The sequence below is a fragment of the Pleurodeles waltl genome, chromosome 5, assembly GCF_031143425.1.
Source record: "Pleurodeles waltl isolate 20211129_DDA chromosome 5, aPleWal1.hap1.20221129, whole genome shotgun sequence".
NCBI lineage: Eukaryota > Metazoa > Chordata > Amphibia > Caudata > Salamandridae > Pleurodeles > Pleurodeles waltl.
In genome coordinates, this window is record NC_090444.1 from 1734013968 (window position 1) to 1734033930 (window position 19963).

The 19963-nt window shown below is 45.4% G+C and overlaps 1 protein-coding gene across 1 annotated transcript in view; it reads left to right on the plus strand.

Annotated features, from left to right (window-relative positions):
• The window catches only part of LOC138296722 (cytochrome P450 2K6-like), a 288135-nt gene that overhangs the window by 98089 nt on the left and 170083 nt on the right, over window positions 1-19963 (plus strand). The window contains exon 3 of the mRNA XM_069236123.1: window positions 11717-11866. Within this exon, the coding sequence (XP_069092224.1) occupies window positions 11717-11866 (150 nt within the window). The remainder of the gene's footprint in view (window positions 1-11716; window positions 11867-19963) is intronic.

The following is a 19963-nucleotide window of genomic DNA, read 5'->3' on the forward strand; positions in this document are numbered from 1 at the left end:
GACTGCAGCCAAATAAGGCTCACATTCCCCACTGCACGAAGTCCAGCAGTGTCTGAGGGACATAGCTGCTGCCATGAGGGAGAGGCCACAACAACTGCCCTCCCAAACTGGCAGCAGTGTGATTGAAAACAAGATGGACTCCATGCACCAGTAACTGGTCTTCCTCAGGGCAGACATGGCTGCCTACCACCAGGATGTTGCTGCTATCCTAAAACATCAACAGTCCCTCCTTGCTACAGTGATGCCATATGTAGTGCCACAGATGGCAGCTGCTGGAAAATGGGACTCCACGTCTCCAACCATTTAAGTGTGTGTGGCCCTTTGTACCTCCCCAGCACTACCATCAAGGGCAGAGGAGACACCACACACATCGGAGGATGAAGACCTGGAACAGATCATCTTCACCTGTAAGAATTCCCGGTAGCACCAGCCCTTTCCACATGGGGAGTGTTTTCCTTTGTCCTGTGCTTGAAATCATGCCAGTGTTGCGCAGTTGGATATGTGCACTCTTCAAAGACACTGTTGACCTGTCTGCTATGGACTGTCATTGTCTCTCACCTACAAATTGGCAAATCCTGTTCCTCCACACTTTACAACACTTCACCCAAGCATATCCCATGACATGTCCCTCAACCCTGGACATGTATTGTGTCACAACTGTATGGATTTCACAAATGGGGTCACTGACCTGAACATTGTAAATATTGCACCATGACACTTGTAAAAAAACACCTCCTACACAAACAGCATGTCTTTGTGGATTGTGACACTCCTATTTCGCTTAGGAATTGTGATATGTATAACCATGTCATTAGTCACAGGTTGTCAGTACAAGAGTGTAGGACTATGGGGGCAAATATCTACACACCAGGTTCCTGCATGATAAATGTCAATGCTAGTCTTATCCCCTACAAGCAATTCACTAAGTATGTCAAAAATGAAGAACACATGTATGCTTCACTCACTACATATGGCAGGAATGGCTGTGAAACAGTTCTCATGCAATATTGTCAGCTGGGAGTACCAGCAGAAGACATTGGTGTGAAACAGAGGTACTTAACCTCATCTGTAATTGCCACTGGTCAGTTTTGCAGGATAGATTTTAAATGTAGGCTGTTGTCAGATGTGCCACAGTGCCTAACATTCCTACGCAGTACCCTAACACTGACAGCTGAATTACCACACCTGCCTGTCCAATACAAAGTAAACATAGTCACCTTGAGTGGAGGGTACACTGGATGGCAGATGCATGGACAAGTAGATGTGTTGTTGCTGCCAATGTGACAGCTTAGTTATAAACAGGTGATGGACATGTCAAGAGTTGGATTTGGAGGCAGGACGGAATCCCTAAGCCAACACACAATTTTCACTGTGCACTCATGTGAAGACCCTGAGACACAAGCATATGACACAAAAAGTAAAGAGGTACCCAAAAATGTTTATTAAGTATGAAACTAAACTACAAAAATCAAGAAAACCTATCCTAACCTAAACTAACCTATTCTAACAATACTTAACCAACAACTAAAGCTAACTACTCTATGCTAAACTTACATAACACATTTAACACCACGCTCTAAACATTGGCCCTCAACCCCTATAATTTACGAGACACATGCAGGACCATATATACTTATACTACACATAAACTAAGTAAATCTAGACCAATATATATATATATTTTTATTTTTATTTATTTTTTAAAATGTTTACACACATATATACCCCAACATGTCCCCATATCCCCCAGCGCAAAAAGTAAAAAAAACACCCCTCAAATCCACTTATCCTATCTAAACTACATACCTACACTAACCTAACACTAACTCTCTAAAGCCCACTATAAAACATGAACGAAAATGAGTAGGTAGGGGAGAGAACTTGGTGGTGACAGTTCCGATGGCACTCAAAGTTTGCCTTCTTGAGGGTTTTTTACATATATTTAAGTGTCTTTGTGTTGGCAGCCACCACCTTCTCCAAACTCTCCAACCGTTGCAACACAAGGGAAACGTCCTTCTGCAGATCCTGTTGCATTTTAGGGTCCACGACAGCAGGTGATGTAGGCTGTTGCACAGAGGTCAAAGCTGTTGCAGTTGCTGGTGTTGACGTGGTGGCAGCTGTGCCCCTCTTCATTGCTGTGGAGCCGGGTCTCTTCTGTGTGGCCTCTGCCAGTGTGGGGCCCCTTTGTGTGAATGCCCGCCATACCCCCGTTGACCTCTCAGCACGATAGTGGCAAGCCATTCTCCGGAACCCAGATTCCACCGCCAGGATATGGCGGTAACGGACCGCCCCCTTTTGGAACACACACAGTTCCTCATTGGTCATGTTGGCAACTGTTTAATGGTGACAGGCAACCATCAATGTCAGCATTGTGTGGTGTATGTACAGATTATAAGCTTACAGTTTTACATCTAATAACAGATGCACTCCAACTCACATTCCAGAAAAGACAATGGCCCTGATAAATGTAACAACAACACTGCCCTAGCATCATTTAATTGACATCAAAGCGAGGCAAAACAAGAATATGACCCGAACACATGGAGGTGTGCATTGCTTTTGCGTACTATTTAATAATGCAAAGAAAGCACAAACTTCACATAGATCAGGCCTAAACTTCCTCATCATCTGTGTCAATTTTCAACCATACATCAACAGTAACTTGAACATTTTATTGGGAGGATGGGATGCTGTTAATAAACATAAGGGTCAGTGCTGATAGGTACACATGCAAACCTGATCAATATGACTGGCACCTACACTGTGAGCATCACATCTACCTACAAATTTGGTATTCCTCTCCCCCTGGGCCTAAGGGGGGGTGGCCATGCAATCCATCATCTCAACTGTCCTGGTCATCCACCAAGGCATGCCCACTCATACATGGAGTCAGGGAGTGGACCATAAATTAGGAGGGCTGACAACTAGGAAGCTGGTATCATAGATCTATCACATCTACATTCATGTGTCCAGGAGTAGACACCTATCAATACCTGATCTGCTAATACTATTCCTGACACACCCATTTCCATGCCAGCACATGTTTGGCCTTGACCTGCATGCATGCCAATTATACTCCACATAAGTGTTACATACATGGAGTGCCATGCTGGGGGACAATTGCCAGCCTAGTCCTCCATCTTCATGACAATACAGGGATGTCCCAAAATGGGTTCAAAATGGTGCATCCCTATGTTGTGAGAATGATGGAGTGCCCCATTGCCAATATTCTCACAGTGTTGCACTCTGTCATTCTTAGTCACATATGGCCCAACATGTGGCTTGCCATCAACCTTGTTTACACAGTGCTGGCCAATGAGCACCACAAGCCTCACAAGAAGTGACCCTCTGGTGGTGTATGGGGATCCTTTCGATGAGACACAATGTCCCCACCCAGCCTACCTTGATAGCTGATCATTGGACAGCTTATCACATCTAGCATTGCATGCAACACACATGACTCACTCACACCAAGCCCTTGATTACTTCACAGGACACACATTATGACACTTATTGGATACATCTGGGTCCTCAAATCGCGCCACTTCACCGATTGTGTAGGGGGCAGGTCCACCTGTAAGATATGAATGGAAAACCATGCTTAGTGTCATATCACAGTTACTACTAGTGGACAACAAATTTCAGTGTGTACTATTTGAGAGGAGTTAGCTAGTTGTACTAGCGTAAAACAGTGCAACAAACACACCACTATGATCACACAATGACACAGACACTCAGGTGAGTGAGATAGACACATCTGTATATTTACACTGGGCTAGAAGCTCACGTAGTGCTACACCCTGCAACAACCATATGTGAGCAACCTATAGTAGATGGAAATACATGGTATAAGGAGGAGTTATGCAATAAATACATGACACTACTCTGGCGCTTTGCAAGACATTTGACTCAGATACTCAAGCTTGTCCCGCAAGGCACGCAGAGACACTTTGTGATGGACATTCGGCTCAAATCTGCAATGATAATGCAGTGAGTAATCCATGACTGATGTGGCAAAGTTGTCTAATGGTATCAAAAGCCCCATTTACATTGCCCCCGAAGGTGGGTAAGCCCCTTTTGCTGACATAATGGCAGGGGCAGGGATCATGTGTGTGAAATGATGACAAAGTTGCGCCATATATGCATTGCCCAACCTTGTTGACACAATCCAGAGAGAAATGGTAGGCTGGCGGTGCCTTGGCATCTCGTACATGACACTATGCCGAGGCACAGATGTCGCCATGGCCCCTGAAATGTGTGACTTCGTGATGGTTGTGCTTGACTCACCAGACATCTGACCTGCAATGGTATAGTGGTTGGACATGTGAACTCCATGTCTAGACTGGTGCAGATACACTTCATTCTGGTTGCATGCAACCTGCCCACAAGCATTGCATGCAGCACTCCAACTCATCTGCTACTGTCATTCAAGAGCAGTGAACAGTAAATAGTATGCCAATGGGAGACTCAGCAACAGGTCCGCCGATCTCAACACCAATGTGATTGAGCAGATCCTGCTCCCTGGCCACTAGATCTGCCCAGCGATTCTTGAGCTGGTGCTCATTCGTGCTACGCTTGTAGACCCTTTTCAGGTAGTAGAGCACCTTGCCCCACTGCAGCCGCATGGCCTCAGTCCGGTAGCCCTTATATTGATGCTTGTGTAGATTTCACTGAATATCAGCATTGAGAGGAGTGGGAAGGTGAAATTCACACTAAGAACCCATGTGTCATTTTCTTTGCGTTTACAGATGTTTTAGATGCATTCGTGTCATTTTGTTTATTCAATTCCTGATTGCATGTTTTTTCCATTGTCCTTAGATGCACCCTGAATCAACATACATATGACATGGGCTGTGCTGCAGTGTGGCATATTGGATATGGCCACATGTGATAGTCCATGCAACAATGTGTTGAGGGTGTGATTGGTCTGTTCCATCAATGTGTGTGTTACAGAGTCAACAGCATGCAAATAGTTTCACGTCGTGCATATATAAGCATGTGTGACAACAGTGCATCCACCTATGTTTGGCAGTCAGTACAATGCAATAGTTCTGATTTGTGATTGTGTATTGTGTTTTCGTATGTGATGTGTGATGTTGTCATACAGAGCATAATATTTAAAACTACATACACAGCTCAAGCATTGTTGATGATGGGTGAACCAATGCTACCTAGGAAATGTTACCCAACAACTGTCTCCGTAAGTAGATTTGGAGTTTATGGAGAATTGTGTGTGGCCTACATATATTTCTGACATGTGTAGATGTTTGGTACATACTGCGTAAGGCACACTCTGCCTACATTCCATCCAGATTATGTTTTGATCAGAAAAGGTTGATTTAACTCATTGCATTTAACAATGGTTGCTGGTTTTGTGTGGTGGACCTGCAGCACTAGCTTCATATGTTCTCATCCATACTGAAGTGCATTCCACAGACGTGTCGTGCAATGTGTGAGATCATGTGTACCCTGTGTCAGGATTGGGTCCCTGGCAGTGGCGGGACAGATTATCATGGATTTACTGCTCAGACCCAACTTCTTCAATTGTGTGTTATACCTGGGCAAATTATGATGACCATTGTTACCAATGATGTCCCTCCCTTGTCACATCTGATCCACGCAGCCATTGCAACTCTCACACTGAGTTGTGACAGTGTTCTGTTCCAACATGACTAACTTTCTAATTTTGGACATCCACTACCTCATGTGTGGGCCCCTTGTATACTTCCTATTTGGACATGATGTAGTTGTGTGTGATCAGCTATTGATGAACAAGTTGGCAACATTGTTGTACAATATACGCTGTGGTCCGTAGATTGTGTCCTTCAGTTGTCACATAGCAGTGATGAAGCTATTAGTAATGTGTGTGAAGGTGGCAGTACAATCTTACGCATCACATATGATGTTGCAACAGTACTTGTCAAATTTGTATTTGTAACATGCTCCCTGAGGTTATACTCACAATCCTGTGGTCTTTATAGTGGAGACTGAAGAGACCAATGCAGGATTGGTTGTATAAGTGAAGTGTTTATTTACAAAATTGATAAGTGGTTCTTAACTTAAAAAGTTCTCATCTATGTGCTTTGCTGTGCTGTTCCCCCTCCATTTCTTTACCAGCATCCTCCTCAGGCAGGGCATCAACCTGGTACTACATGGGGATGTTCAGCTGCATACATATGTTGTGCAGGATAGCACCTGTCACGATGATTTTGCAGACAATATGTGGAGCATAGAGGAGGCTGCCTCCTGTGAAGTCCAGGCACCTTAATCTTAACTTCAGTATGTCAAATGTCCTCTCCACAATATTTCGTGTCTTACAATGTCCCTTGTTGTATGCACGCTCTGCTGCTGTGCTTGGGTTTCCAAATGGGGTCCTAATCCATGGCTGTATGCCATAACCCTGATCTGCTGCAAAAGATAAAAAGGAGTAAGTTGTTGTTAAGGCTTGCAACAGGTTTGGCATGTAGCATGGCAGTTGTTATTTTGAGTTGGTTGTGACTCATATGTGTTTGTGGTATGGTGTGAGGTCCTGGCCTTGTGCAAAGTTTTCTTTGCACTGTGTTGTTGGACATGACAATCTTGAGTATTGGCTCAAGGACCTGGGACATTTGATTTGGAATACTAACTGAGGGTCACTATGTATATACCTTGCGTTGTGTAGTGCACCTTTGTATCAGTGTGCTATCACTAGAGGAGACATGACACATCCTCACAACACAATGGGGTCAGTTGTGGTGGCAACATGGTAGCACTACAGAGCCTGGACATCCCAGCCATTTTGACATGTGTGATTACAGATGAAGTGCGACACTTAGGCCCAATTAAATGAGTAAGTGACAATGCACAACACAGCTCCAACATTGGCAGCACTGTGCTGCAAAATTTGACTATGCAGGAATGCACCATGTGTGACATGTTACTTGGCAACCCTTTGTTGTCCCCTCTGCCAGTGGCTAATATGCAGCCATGCACCGACACTACCAACCATGCACCAGGGTGCTTGGCTAGCTGCCCTGTGGAGGTGGCTGTATCTGTGCAGGAAGGGACATCTCCCTATACATATGCTGTTTTGATGGACAATTGGCTCTTTCTGTGTGTGCAGCAGTATGCAGCATGTACTGGATGGCACATTCATATGAGTTTAAATCACAGTCTATTTCCTTATTGCAACCTGCAAAAGGCATCCCTGGGGTGTTGTTTGATGTTGGCACTGCCTCAGGTTTTAGGTGACACCTACATCTGAGTCAGCATCATCATGCTATGTATCTTGTGGTGACAGACCTGCAGCAACACACATTCCACGTCCATTCCAAACTAAGTGCTGGGTGGGAGGGTGGCCGATTTACAATGTGGCTTCAGGTCACAAAATAGTGGTCTTCCACAACTTGTACATAAAGTGCAGGCCATGACAATGGCACTGGGGGCTCTTACATAGATCCCTTAGGGATCCCGGGTGGCAGCTCATGTTTGTGCCAGCATCAGGTGTCCAAGGGTGTATATCCCATTGTTTCAGGATTATCAACATTACTATCAGTGTCTGTCCTATCTTCCAAAACATGATTCAGCATTTATACTGTCAACACATGCACAGTGCAGGCTATGGGATGGAGCTCAGCCACTTAGCAAATGTGTACCTTGGTACAGTGCATGTGAGGTCAGTGATATCCTTAATTACTTCTACAGGGTCCCACAATGGCATCCATGATCTGCACTGTCTAACAGTGACTCTGCCCCATGGTGGTTTATGATACTGACATGATGGTGTTGTGGGTCAGTAAGTGGTGCATGTGATGTGGCACTACAGGAGGTGTGGTGCCACTTCTCAACAAATCTGGCACATAGTATATGATGGGCATTAATTTTGTATTCCTATGTGTGTGACCCAATGCATCAGGCAGATGTACATGCACACTACATGTAAGTCAGGTATTTGATCATAAGACATAGTTGGTATTGGCACCAGTTGTCTGGCATTTCATATTTGTTCTGCCATTGACTAACACGGCATAATTTGAGGGATCTGTGCCTATGTGAGACTTACATAACATGAGCATGGTGTATACCATTGACAATGCTGTGCTATTCTTTGTTTGGCGTACTATGTGTGAAGTGTACGTAGTAGGCAACCTGTGGGCACTTGTAGTGGTTTGTGTAGTTCTTCTGTAGGCAAAGGGTACATATCTGCACTTGTTCTTCAAGTGGTGTGCCAGTCAAGTTGTGGGCGTTTTACGCACATGTGGCTGTATGTGTTTGTGGTGTGCACTGAATGTGCTTTACCGCAGCAAGGTACATATGTGTTGTTTCCTGCACATCTGTGTTACCCTGGCCATGTGGTTTTTGAGTGGTGTATGTCTTGTGTGTCCTACAGGGTTGGAGTGATGTGTGTATATTGCTAGGCTTGTTAACTTACCCACAAGTAGGCCATTTCCATATTGGCCAACCTGGCAGTGTTCGATGATCCTGCTGTGCCGGAATATGAAGGCGTCCTGGACACTTCCAGGATAATTGTCCAAAATGTTTGTGAATAGTCCCTGGTGGCCCACTATGGCCTGCACATTAATGGAATGTGTGTGCTTGCGATTCTGGTATATGTGCTCTGTTGCTGCAGGTGGCACAAGTCGGACATGGGTGCAGTCAATTGCACCAAGCACATGCGGGAAGCTATGAAATTGGTAGAACCCCTGTTTTCTCTCCAGCTGCTTTTACTGGCTGTTACGGAAGCTGATGTAGCGGGGTGTCAGGGAGATTATTGCATCTAACACCTTTGACAGGAACACAGAGAATGATGGCTGTGACACACCAAAAACTAGGGCACCAGTTGTTAGAAATGAGCCACTTGCCAGCATGTACAGGACAGCTAGCAGCTTTGTCACAGGTGGTATTTTGTGGGGGGTCTGCAGGCTGGCTGTGATTTGTGGGTCAATGTGGTGCAGCAGGTGTAGTATGGCTTGCCGGTTGAGCCTGTATGTCCTTAAAATGTTTTGTTCCCTGATGCCAAAAAGGTTTGTCCTGTTTCTGATTACCCTCTCCTGCCTTCTTCATTGCCTTTGTGGGCCATGTTGTGGTGGTTGCTTTTGTTGTTGCTGTCCTCTGCGTTGTCTTGCACGCTGGAGCAGTAGCACTTCCATCTTCTCCTGTGGGCTTGTAATGTTGCTTCTATGTGTTTTCCTTGAGGAGTGGTGTGTGGACCTCATTTTAACACCTGGTCTGACCCAGTCATTACAATTTGATGCAAATCTGAGTTAACGTAATTTTTTGGGTCTGGATGGATAAATATGACGCTAGGGGCTTTGAGTCAGTTTTTGGACAGGAACGCCTACCTTGCATCTCACTGATGCAAGCAGGTTTCACGCTTACAAAAAATGACTTTAACTCCAATATTGTGACGCTAGACCGGTCTAGCGTAAAAATATAAATATGGAGTTAAGTTTGTGCTGAATTAGTGTAAAAAAATATTACGTTAATTCAGCTCAGACTATAAATATGGGCCTAAGGATCTCCAATTTGTTAGTTCAATGTAAGGAAGTTGGCACTCATACAAAAATATACAGTGAACAGGCAGGTATGTAGACTGGCTTGTGCTGCTTTAACATCTACATCTAGTTGGTTGATCATTTTGGGTTTCATCAGTGTGGGTAATGAATTCCAAAGGGAGGGAGAATATCTGTTTGATGAGGGGGTACCACCTATATATTAAAAAGTATGGGGCTAAGAAAGGACACCTGACAAAAGGCTCAGAAATCAGATTTAAAATGTGGATTATTTAGAGGACGTATACAATTTCTCAAGAAGGCCATTGTAAGGCCTTATTGTAAAAGCAGCCCCATACAGTCTCACACTAAGAACTGGATAAGGACTGCATAAACACTGACCTCAAAAGATTCCATTACCATCCATTTGTGGCCTGTCGATTGATTAGTACTCTTCAGCTCCAGTTCATATTCTAGTTATTAATGTCTTGTTGCACCTGGTATCGTCACCATCCCAGTAGAAAACACTTCAAATGTACCCAAAATGGTAACATTTGTGTTTCTGAGCTCTAGGGATGCACAATATGTTTATTATGTAAGTGCAAACTCCAGCAGATTCCATTTATTGGCTTATCTATAGATTGTGGAGTTTCCTGTATTTATTTTTACAATTACTCCTTTGTTTGTTGATGTGTATCCATAAGTCGGGTCACATAAAAGTATCACCTAGCTGTCAAAATCATCACAAAAGTGAAAATACTCAGTTAACTATTAGTGCCTGTGTAACACACTCAGTATCCTCTGTTCCAATGTAAACTTGTAGTCCGTAAAGAAGAATTTGCAGTGGTCAGGATGTCAATGTTTTGGCCTCTTATTATCCGAAAAGTATGCAAGACCATCTTCAAGTCAAAGTGGTTACGACATATGTCACCCATACATCCAACTCATGGTATGCTGGCCACCCTAATAGGAGTTTTCCACTGGCCCAGTGGATGAAAACAGTGTTTACACCCACTGGCCCAGCAGAAAACTCACCACAACATTGACAACATCTCCTAATCAAAGCCGGTAGCAATGCTGTGGTGCGTCAGGGGCAACAACACCAATCGCGCATTTCACTGCCCGTAATTCGGGCAGTGAAAAGCACAACAGGGCTGTTCATGGGGTCCCCCAATGCCCCATCTCCGCCAGCCTTTGCATGGTGGTGAGACCGCCATGCAAAGGCTGGAAGAAAGGGGACTTGTAATTCCCAAGGCAGTGTTACTTGCAGCGCTGCCCTGGAAGACTGAGACCGCCGAGAAGCCAGGCTGTCGACAGGTGACAACCTGGCGGTGCCGGCAGTCAGACCATGGCCCATCTGCCACAGTCATAATAGGGTAGTCTGACCGCCCTCGTGAGTGTGGCAGTCTTGAAACCGCCACACTCGTAATGAGGGCCTTAGTTTTCTTTAAGGGTAAACAATCAAAGTTATCACAACACTCTCTTAACTTTCCTATTATTCTGACAGCTAGGTGGTGCTTCATTGTTTCCCGATAAATGGATACATATCAACAAACAAATGATCAATTGTTAAAATAAATATTTGCTGTCTCTAAGCCCGTTACTGACATCCACCAGACAGACTTTTTATGTTATATCGTTCATTTTATATCCTTTAACTTCTAAATAGTGATTGTATATATTTGATATCACTCACATAACTCAGAAGTTCTTTTTCAAATTACTCCTTCAGAACTTATTTTGTGATTAGATTTGTCTGGATGGAGACAACATGCTCATTTTTAAAGGTGGAGTGTTCAAACACCAATTTTTCTTTAACTCAGAGATATGTGGAAATGTAATTTTTATAATGGTGAACCAATGATGAAAAATAAAAGTTCCCATTCCAAGATGGTGTTATCCTATTTTCCTGTGATGTCATTTCCTTGTCTCTTAATATGGATGATGTGATAGAATCTGTATTTATATTTTAAGTATGCTTGACAATACGTTTCTGTGATCCCAGAAAGCCTCAATCAACGTTACTTTTGAGGTCAGAAAGTGCACCTGTTGACTCAAATCTGAGCTCAATACATTATAAATATCTTACTTCTAGTATTTAATTACTAATTGCATCATTAATTACATATGTCGGTTTTCTCACAATAAAATAACTATTGATTTCCTGTCCCTATAACTGTTTTTCTTTAGTAAATAAATATGCTCTAAAACGTTAAAGGCCTTAATTGAAGCATTTTCTGTTCTAGGTATTACATTTGCACATGGAGAGCTGTGGACGGAAATGAGAAAGTTTACCGTGTCTACATTAAAGGAATTTGGCATGGGCAAAAGGTCTATTGAATACAAAATTATCGAAGAAACTGAAAATCTGATAAAAAAATTTCAGTCAATTGAAGGTAAGTGATTAGACTTGTAGAAACCTACCACTGCAGGTTTTTTCCTTTTAGATTTTGTCATTTAACATCGTTTTAGATTTTCTCACTGACTAGCTAATTAAAACACATTTAAGTATTTTAAATATGTATGGGAACAGCAACACATGACAATCAATTATTCAGTGCATAGGAGTACATTTGACAGGACAGTTGATGATGAAAAGTACATGCAACAGCTCTTTTGGAGCCAAATGTGATTTCATCAAGACAATTTAGAACAATAAAAAAATCAAATTGTTCAGGAATGTATCAGCGTCAGGTGGCTGTGCATCCTGGGATTGTCCCATATCACACCATCCATAACATATCAAGTCGATGCTATCTCCTAAAATACTCTGCTGCACTAGGGACTAATCTCATCTACTCTATGTTTACTGGAGCCCCAGGGACTTCGGGCCAGATGTAGCAAAGGTTTTTACCCATTCTGTGTCTATGGGAAAAAGTGTTTGTACATATGGCCCTTCGTCTCTGAATTTTGTGCGTACTGTCTAGTACCCTCCCTGCCACTCTGTTCACACCATGACCTCTGCAACACTTAAAAGCAATCTTTAGAATTATGAGTTTTTACTCACTCTTGTCAACCGCAAAGGAACTTTGTTGATCATAAATTAGACTTCAAAGGTAACCTGAATAGCTTAAAGATATTGGAATGACACACTTATCCTTTACTTCCAAGATTACTCTCTGCATGTGTGTTTTTGACCCACATGGTGATGGTCCTCATACTCTTGGTAAATCCTGACAGAAGCAGTAACTCTTTTAGGACCAGCATGCTTTATGGTCTGGTCCAGATGATATGGTTAGGTACATTCAAGAGAGTGTATGAAAGAATCATAGAGTATTTATGATTGCCTGACTCACTTTATAACCTCCCCCAGTATCAAGGCACTTGTGGAGTTATATTAGTAAATGCACACTTTTTTATGGTTGTGGCAAAGTGTGTGTGGGTGTGTCAGAGTGAGAGTGTGTGTGTGTGTGTGTGAGAGAGAGAGAGAGAGTGTGGTGTTGAAACCAGCTTATCTAAATAAGGATGTGATAAGGAGAATGTGTGTAATGTGCAGCGTGGCAATTCCATACAAAACAGTTATGTTTTACTTTTCTGCACTTGATTTTGGATATCAAACCAATCATCAATATAAGCAATCAGATTGGTAATAACCTACCCTAGATTAAAGGTGATGATTTAGCTTTAGGTACATAGAGAGAAGACCTTCCTAAATTGGAGGTGTGTCGGCTCCTCCAAACCTGCAGATCTGCATAGAGTCAGATAAAGTGCAGGGTATCTCACACTTTCTTCTGCTGGATCTGACATCAGAATCTCTGACCTGGTGGCCCATTCCCTAGAGTGCCAGTAGACTATTATGGCAGTTGTTCTGCCTTGTTGCGGGCTGAGTCATAGTTACTACTTTTCTATGCTTGGGACCAATGAGAAGCATGGAGGGAGGGAAAGAGCTCAATAGCCTGACACAAATGAACTTGTTTATTAGAATCAATATTATTTTCTCTTTTTATAAAGTAAACGCCTACTTTTGAGTTTATTGTTCAAGGACAGAAAAACGTTGCTAATTAGGTACATCAATGATGGACCACACTTGCCAAAGCTTCACTGCCTGAAACAGCCTGCACAGCAGCGGTCCACCTGAAATCAGGCAGGTATCTCAAAGTATGGCAGTCAGTCCTCTGTAGTCAATATGGTTGCCTGCCTGACTGTTAACCTTATGATAAATGATGATCTAAGACTAAATGTTGGGCATTAATGCCTTTTTGACAAATAACAAAACCTTTAACAATATTGGAATGCCAATATATCACCTTTTACCATCTCAGAGTTTGGGCAATGTGACAAGTATCAAGTAATTTCAGCAGACCTCTACCAAATATGATGGAATTCGAAAGTGAGAAATTGTTCAAAGTCCATAGGTCAGTCAAGAAGTCCCTTCAAATAAAAATGTAATGCTCAACCCCAAAACCAAAGATGTGTAGAGTATTACCATATATCCTAGTAATAGCAATAGTAAGTAATACACATCTTTATAGATCTATTAGTTTTCACTCCCTTCCCTAATAGTCATGCTATCCTAATAGTCATCCACCATTCCTATATCACAAGGCATAAACTCACATATTATATTTTCCTTCTTTCTAGAACAAGCATCTGGTGGTAGCCAGACTCAAAGGTATTTAATAGTTTTGCAGAGTCAGAAAGTTGATTTCCAACAGTGTTGTAAGGCATTTTGAGGTTGGATTATTTTTTTGAGGAATTTCCAAGCAGTAAAAAATGGAGCAGATGTGTTGTCCATTGGGAAGAGATGCTGGGATTGTTTGAAAATGTCGGGCCATGGGGCAGAAGTCTGCTTAGCCTGTCAGGCCTGCTGGTGCTGAAGCTGCGGGAAAGATACTAGGTCACAAATGTAAAGTATATAAAAATTACAGATGGAATGCTTGAATCTCAGCCACTGGTAATTACTCAGGCCACATCCCATTATTATGCACACCATTCCACCTCAGTTTGGATCTAGCCATTTGCACATCAGTCTTGACCCCACTCCAATGTCGGGAGCACATTTGTGTATTAAGTGGTGTTTTTTGAGACCTCACTGTGTAATAAACTCACAAAACCAACTTAGGTCCAGTCATCGCTCATTTGTAAAGCATTTTGCTCAAACTTGAGGGTTGTACAATGGTTCAAGGCATGCGAATATCACACATGTCTTAACAACGCAGCCTCAACAACAACTGCATCTGTACCATGCATGCCTTTACCACGCATGACTTTGCAGCGAATTGCACTGTAAAAGCATGTTTGGTAACGGAACATGTGTGGTAAATTCTCCCCCACCCTCCCCCTTACACCTGATACCATAGTCCACCCTGTCCAAGCCCTTAAAACTACCCCTTCCACCCTCTGCCCTGAGCCCTAAACCTCTCCTGCCCTGAGCCCTAAAAGTAACTCTGCCGTGACCTAAAAACTACTCCCTGCCCTGAACCCTAAGATCTACCCCACCCTGTCCTAAAAACTGCCCCAACCCAACCGCCCTGAATTCTAAAAGTTAGCCCACCCTGTCCTAAACACTACCCTCACTCCCTTCCCTGAACCGAAAAGCCTACCTCGTCCTGTCCTAAAAACTACCCAAGCCCCCTTCCACGCCCTGTACACTAAAACCTACCCCGCACCACCTTAAAAACTACCCTGACCCCCCCACCTGAACCCTAAAACCTACTCTGCCATGTCCTAGAAACTACTTGACCACCCCCCACCCTGTACCCTCAAACCTACCCTGTCTCGTCCTAAAAATTACCCCAACCCTTTCCTGAACCCCACAACCTACCCTGCCCAGTCCTAAAAACTGCCCCCAACTCCCCACCCCTGCCCTGAACCCTAAAATCGACCCCATCCTGTCCTAAAAACTACCCTGACCCCTCTGCCCCCGCCCTGAACCCTAAGACCTACCCCACCCTGTCCTAAAAACTACCAGACCCCTCCACCCTGTACCCTAAAACCTACCCCACACTGTCTTAAAAAATACCCTGACCTCCCGTCCCAAACCTGCACTCTAAAACCTACCCCACCCTGTACTAAAAACTACCCCAATCCTCACACCCGCCCGCCACCCTAAAACCTACCCAGCACTTCCCTAAAACCTACCCTGACACACCTGTCCCTGCCCTGAACCCCCTAATCCTACCCGCCCTGTCCTGAAAACTAACCAACCCCCTCCCCCTGACCTGAACCCTAGAATCTACCCTCTGCTGTCATAAAAACGACTTTGACTCCCCTGCCCTGCCTGAACCCTTAAACCTATCCTGCACTGTCGTAAAAACTACCCAGACCCCCACCCTGAGCCCTTGAAACTACCCTGTCCTGTCCTGTCCTAAAAACTACCCAACCCTGACCAATAACCTAAAACCTACCCCGCCCTATCCTAAAAACTCCCCTGAACCCTCCTTCCTAAACCCCAAAACCTTACCCACCCTGCCCTTAAAAACTACCACGATCCCCTACCCCTACCCTGAACTCTAAAACCTATCCCGCCCTGTCCTAAAAACTACCCATATACCCGCCGCTCCCTGAACCCTAAATCCTACCCCACCCTGCTCTAAAAACTACCCTACCCCCCACCCTGGACCCTAAAACCTACCCCGCCCTGTCCTATAAACTACCCCACCCCCAGCCTGAACCCTAACACCTACCCCGCATCATCCTAAAAACTACCCCAACACTCTGTCCCAACCCTGAACCGTAGAAAATATCCTGCCCTGTCCTAAAACAACCCTGACCCCCATCATGAACCAAAAAACCTACTCTGCTCTGTCCTGAAAACTACCCAGACTCCCCACTCTGAACCCTAAAACCTACCCCACCCTGTCCTAAAAATTAGCCAACCCCCCTCACCACCCTGTATCCTAAAACCTACCCTACCCTGAAAACTACCCCACCCCCTGAACCCTAAAACCTACCCCGTACTGTCCTAAAAACTACCCTGACCCCATACCCCCAAACTGAATCCGAAAACCTACCCCTTTATAAAAACAACACGACCCCCCCTGCCTTGATCCCTAAAGCCTTTCGCACCTTTTTCCTAAAACCTACCTGACCCCCTAACCCTGCCCTGAACACTAAAACTTACCCCGCCCTGTCTTAAAATTTACCCTGATCCCTCACCATCCTAAAATAGACCCCACTTACCTTCCTCTCCTCTGCTCTCTCCTCCTTCCTCTTCCACCCAGACAGCTAGATCACCCTCTCTGCATATGCGTGGTAAAGGCATGCCTGCTAAAGACACGAAGAAATCTGACACCAAGTTATAAAAGTAGATATTATTTTTATGATTTTTAGATACTAACACAAATAAATACACCAGAGGGTTTCAGAGATATAGATTGTCATTATGAGTATGGCAGAGTTGGACCGCCCCGACGGCGGTGGCGGTGCGGACCACCGTATTATGAGTGTGGCTGTGAACTGTGAGCAATACAGCCACCTCACCGTGGTACGACAGCCGCCAACGGTGATGGACATCTTCAGACCTGTGGAAAGGCCCATCCCACCCACCGTATTACGAGTCACCACACCACCACGATTTCCAGGAAGGAACCACCGCCACACAAAGCCTGGCAGAAAGGAGCAGTATAAAAGGAAGTACTCACAGTAGGGATACAGACGAGGCTGACAACGACATGGAGCATGAACTCGAGATCTTCCCAGCGCTAATCCTTGTGATTCATCTCCAGGACCGTGACCGCTAACGAAGATGGCAGCAGTGAGATCAGGGTTTGGAAGAGTGGGAATAGGAGTCGGAGGGGGTGGGTGTTTTGACTTGCCCTTGGATGGAGTGGGAGTGGTCTTGGACCGGGGATGGTAGAGGGATCAGGCCTCCAACAAATTTTCTTACTGACTGTGGAAGGGGCAGGGGACTGGGAAGAGAGGACTGTGAAGGAGCTTGAAGGGGAAGGACTGGATCTGGCCACCGGAACATTTGGGGACAAGACAGGGTGGGCCAGTTGGTTCAGATAGGTCAACATGGGAAAGGTAAAGCTTTTTAGGTGCAGGTGGAGGGGCTTTCCAGACAGGTTTGGGAATGGAGGTTGAGGGAGTTGTTGTTGGTGGTATAGGTTTGTTACGAGTGGATGCAGGTGCATGCTGAGTCAGATTATGTTTGGTGGATGAATGTTGTGTGCATGAGTGTGAGCGTCTGTGTGCATTGAGAGGAGGGGGTGTAGAAAGAGTGGCAGAAGGCAGGCAGCCAGTGTAGACGGATGTTGTGGTGGTGTCTGTTGGTGTGGTGAGTGTGCTGCAAGTGACTGTGTAGGTTGGCATGGTGAATGCGGGTGTGGTGTCTGGGGTGCATATGTGGATGACTGCTGTTGTGGGGACTGTGCTAATGGGGGCAAGAGCGGTGACTGGGGGTGCAGAGCATGCAGCTGTGTGTGGTGAGGTGACAGATATGGAGGAAGAGGGGGATACAGTGGGGGAAGTGGATGTTGTCGTGTTTGCAGTCACATGTGGAGTGTGTGCATGCTTGCCGTGGGACGTGTGCTGCTTGTTTGTCACATGGAGTTTCTTGTGTGTTGTTTTGGGTGTATATTTGTCTGCATGTGCGCGTGTGATGGTTGAGGGGTTCTGGAAGGGGCAGAGGTGGTGGGAGGGGGAACGGAAAGATCAAAGACACTGGCTACCGTCAAAGAGAAGGCCAGAGCCTGAAAAGATCTCTGTAGGCCAGACAGGGCACCATGAATGCCTTCCAGGTAGGAATTGCATTGATGCATCTGGGATGCCAGCACCTGGATGGCATTCACAATGGTTGTCTGCCCTACAGAGATGGATTCCAGGAGGTCAATAGCCTCATCAGTGAGGGCAGCAGGGCTGACTGAGGCAGGCCCTGAGGTGCCTGGGTCTAAGGAGACGCCCACCCTCCTGGGTGAGCGAGCACAGGCAACTCGGGGGGAGCTACTGGGAGGGCTGAGCTGGTATGGGGTGGCGGAAGATGGCAAAGATTGGGTGGTCCCAGAAGGGTCCGCCACCACCAGGAAGCTGTCATCAGAGAAGGTATCAGAGTCACTACCAGCAGTGGTACTCACCTCCCCCGTGGTGCTTCCCTCGCCCTTCAACCCACTGGTCCCCTCAGCGTTGTTGGTTTCTGCCTCCTGGTTTCCGTGGGCTGCAGCATCCCCACTCACCAGTGCCCCTTCTCCTTTGCCTGATGATGCTAATGCACACAAGGAGACAAGTTGACAGAGAAGGTGGGGTTGAAAAAGAAAGGGATGCAGGGTGTCAATTACAGTATACATATGATGTAGGCACAAATGCAGTCATGCACATCCCAAAAACTATCCCTCACTGTTACCAACTTCATTAAAGTAAGTACTTATGAATGGAAATCCAGATCCCACACTACACTGACATACTTACGCTATACTGGCCAACCACACCACCATCCAGTCCCTACATCCCCTTCCAGGCAGATCATGGCAATCTGGGAGTGATCCAGTTCCACTACAATGTGACAAATCAATGAGGTGATACATAAGATCCACAGGCTAACCCATAGGACCTGTTACATGGCCACATTCTCACCCATACCCAGATAACTGCACAATCCCAGTGACTCAGGGGGCCTGTTGCACCTGTCCATCACCCTGATACTACCTGCTACCCACCCTATGGCACCCAGCTACACAGTACAAAGTAAAAACAGAACAGTGGTGGTACTCACCCCCTAGTGGCTGCGGTGCTGCCTTCAAGATCTCATCCAACTCCAGATTGGCCACTGCCAGAATGCGGGTCATTAGGGGAGTCAGGGTCTGACGTGCACCCTTCCTCACTGGGAGGCCATCCCCAGTTGGGCCCCTGCGGTCTTCCAGACCCAGCGTCTCAGGTCCTCCCACCACTTCCTGTAGTGAGTGCCCTGCTGGCTGTAAACCCCCACAGTCTGCACTTCCTTGACAATGGCTTTCCACATCCCCTTCTTCTGATGGGCGCTAACCTGCATGGGAGACACATAAAACAAAATACTGTAGGTCTAGCTTCCACATTCACACTTGTGATACAACACCATATGTAGCTGTACCTCAAACAATGACTCCCAATCATGTCCCTACACATATACATCCTTTCACACTTCACCTATCCATTGGGACATCCTACAGTCACACACACATGCATCCGGTGCATTGGCACCCACTACTAGGACGCTATAATGCCACTCACCTGCTCCCCTGGTCGGCCATAAAGCTTGTCATACAGGGGTAGGACCCCTTCCACAAGCTTCTCCAACTCCTCTGAGGTGAAGCCTGGGGCCCGTTCCCCTGTAGCACGTGCCATTTCTACAACCAGAGGCAGGACACAGCAGCACACGCAGTGGAGAAGTGGCCGTCTCAAGGTACAGGAGTCAAGTGGCAAGAGCTACACAAAATGATGGTGAGGACAGCCATGGTGTGCACAGTCACCGCTGGCGCTGACCATGATTGGCCCCTGTTCCCCATAGACACCAATGCTAACCAATGAGGAGTTGCACTGAAGTTCTGAACACCTACCGCCATGATGACTAACGCCAGCAG